The following is a 2,500-nucleotide window of genomic DNA, read 5'->3' on the forward strand; positions in this document are numbered from 1 at the left end:
TATTTGTTGTGACGAAAAACGGGGGGGGGGGGGGCACTTTTCACAACCTGCAGCATTGCTGATGTCCAGATGTACCACGTCCTTCTGTTCCAGGAAGAGGGTGCGGAAGTAGACACTGCAGGCTGCCAGCACACATTTGTGCGCCTTGAAGTCCACTCCATCCACGACAAATGTGCAGTCACACAACAAACCCTGCTTGCGCTGGTTGTTGAACTGCTCCAGAACCTTCCCACTGTGCCACGGGAACTCCATTGTCCTTTCAGGCTTTTTGGGTGACCCAGAGGCTGACAGACTCTGAGGGCAGTTAATGAGTGGAAGGTCATGTTTTTATTTATTATTATTACAATATATTTTTTATTTATTTTATAATAAATTCAAAAAGGGGAAAACTGAAATTGTCTGGTGACGAGTAGGTCGTACCCCACCTCAGTTCAGTTCATTAATTTTATTCAGACATATTTTCACAACAAACCATTTACTCACAAAGCGCAAGCTACAACTTGTCTGAAAGGGTAAATAGGCAGACGCCTAAGTATTCATGACTTGAGCTTTAATTCCTTAGTAGACCGTTCGACATTTTTAGCTGTTGGTGATTTCGAGACGCCATTCTATAAATAACGTCATCCGTGACAGTGACTGAAAAATATCAACATTTTCGGACACTTTTGTCATGACCGTTTAACATCGCAATCAATCGATTACAATGCCTCTCCAATCCGGGCGGTCGTGTTATCAGGGATGAATTTAGCATGCCTAGCGAGGACGTCGGGCGACGGACACAAGATGGCGGACGTCGTCGCCAAAGCTTGTTGTTGTCTGCTCCTCCTAAACGCCTCCAAGCTGCGTATTGTACCTACCCCTGGAATCACGTGCTTAGGCTCGCTCCTTTGATGCGTCCTCGAACCTATGGCCCGGCTGGTGCTCGGAAAAGTGGATCTTAGTAATGGACCCGATCGAGTTTTTCGGTGTTCGATCGTGTGCTGTTGACTTGGTTCAGCGCCATCTTCCTCTCGCTGATCGATTGATATGGACCAGTCAGATGTGTTATCACGAGCATGCGCAGTGGAAAACATTTGCAGTTACGGCGTGTGACCGCGTGGCTGTGCTCAAACTCAGCTGCTTGACAACTTCAACCCAAAGTCTGTCAGATTTGTAGTTCGTATTTTGAAATAGCGAATAGTGAATCAAAAAAATCTCTTCAGTCTGCGAAAATATGAAAATGGTTCATATGTAATGAATGGAATCGGTTCAACATGTATTTGATATAGAGAGATGGGCAAATTAGAAATACAATGAATACAGGTGAGACAAGAAACACTCATGAGACATTTGTCAGATTTTTTTTAGGACAACAGGACTGAAAAAGAGCTGAAAATGGAAGTTATTTTATTTCATTCATTTCCCCTTAATAATGTGCTGTAAATGAACTGCTACGCAGTAACCCATAGCAGTTTTAATTCTAGATCAATGTGTGGCAGATATACACTAATATCATTTGCAAAAAGTATTTTTGCATTCACACATGCTCACCTGTGTGTTTTAGTTAGTTAATGAATGGGTGCTTATTTTAACATGTTTGATCTGTGATGCTTGAGCCTCAAAGGACCTGAAAAAGCAAGAGCGCAACGTTCCAGTTATTTTGAGAATTTTCAACGTATAACATTAAAAGACAGAAGAAATCACTTACGCAATTGCATTCAGATCTCCCCTGCAACCTTGTGAAAGCTGCTCGATAAAGGGATGGGAGGGGTTTCTGTCCTGCCCTGTCACTCAAGATAAATCCTGCTGAACAATTTCCCTTGACAAAGTCTCACAGTGTGTGACAAAATCTCACAATGTTGCCATGTTTTTTAATTTTAGTGACAACAATGCTTTTTTTGGGGAGCCCAGAATGAAGTTGTCCAACATCCCTACAAAGCATTCCGTTTCTCTGCCTTGAGAATTACTTGTCATTTCTGATGGTAAGGTGTATGTAATGTCTTTCTCCGACGGTACATGCTGAATCCGTGCTGTTGGTGTGTGATATGAAACAACACCTTCCCATGAACTGAAAGACTCCTTTCGCTGTTTTTGTCAACACCACAATCCTGTTTATTATCTAACTCACCCTTACATATATCTACGTAAGATTGGATGCCGCAAGGTGGGGTGCATCTTGGTTACCATGGGAACAGTAATCTAATACTTAGAGGCAAGAGTGTTGTTGCAGAGTGATGTAAGTATCTAGTTCCCCAAAAGACCCATAAGTGTGTTGTGGTGTGTACCCGTGTGACAAGTCTACAAACATCCGTTTTTTACTTAATATCCAAACCACGCCACTGCTCACACACCCGCTAGATCGGTGATTCCCAACCCCTGTACACATTAGCATGCTGGAAGAGGTCATCAGGTGTTTTCTGTACAGCTTATCCTCCACTTTCCTTTAAATTATCAGAAAATTATTTATTTATAACAAATAATTTATTTGTTCATCTGCCTATGCCAGCCGCGTTTAGTGACA

General features: G+C 42.3%; 1 protein-coding gene across 3 annotated transcripts in view; it reads right to left on the reverse strand.

Annotated features, from left to right (window-relative positions):
• The window catches only part of zbtb17 (zinc finger and BTB domain containing 17), a 10,460-nt gene extending 8,730 nt beyond the window's left edge, over positions 1-1,730 (reverse strand). For 2 of the 3 annotated variants that reach the window (XM_019890953.1, XM_019890950.1), the window contains exons 1-2: positions 858-1,730; positions 48-294 (exon numbers count right to left, since the gene is read on the reverse strand). In XM_019890953.1, coding sequence (XP_019746512.1) covers positions 48-294; positions 858-1,073 — 463 coding nt within the window. In that variant the 5' untranslated portion in view covers positions 1,074-1,730. The remainder of the gene's footprint in view (positions 1-47; positions 295-857) is intronic. The other variant, XM_019890951.1, reaches the window with a different exon arrangement.
• Positions 1,731-2,500: the final 770 nt, after the last annotated feature.

Source organism: Hippocampus comes, unplaced genomic scaffold (genome assembly GCF_001891065.2).
Source record: "Hippocampus comes isolate QL1 unplaced genomic scaffold, H_comes_QL1_v1.1 scaffold174, whole genome shotgun sequence".
Classification (NCBI taxonomy): domain Eukaryota; kingdom Metazoa; phylum Chordata; class Actinopteri; order Syngnathiformes; family Syngnathidae; genus Hippocampus; species Hippocampus comes.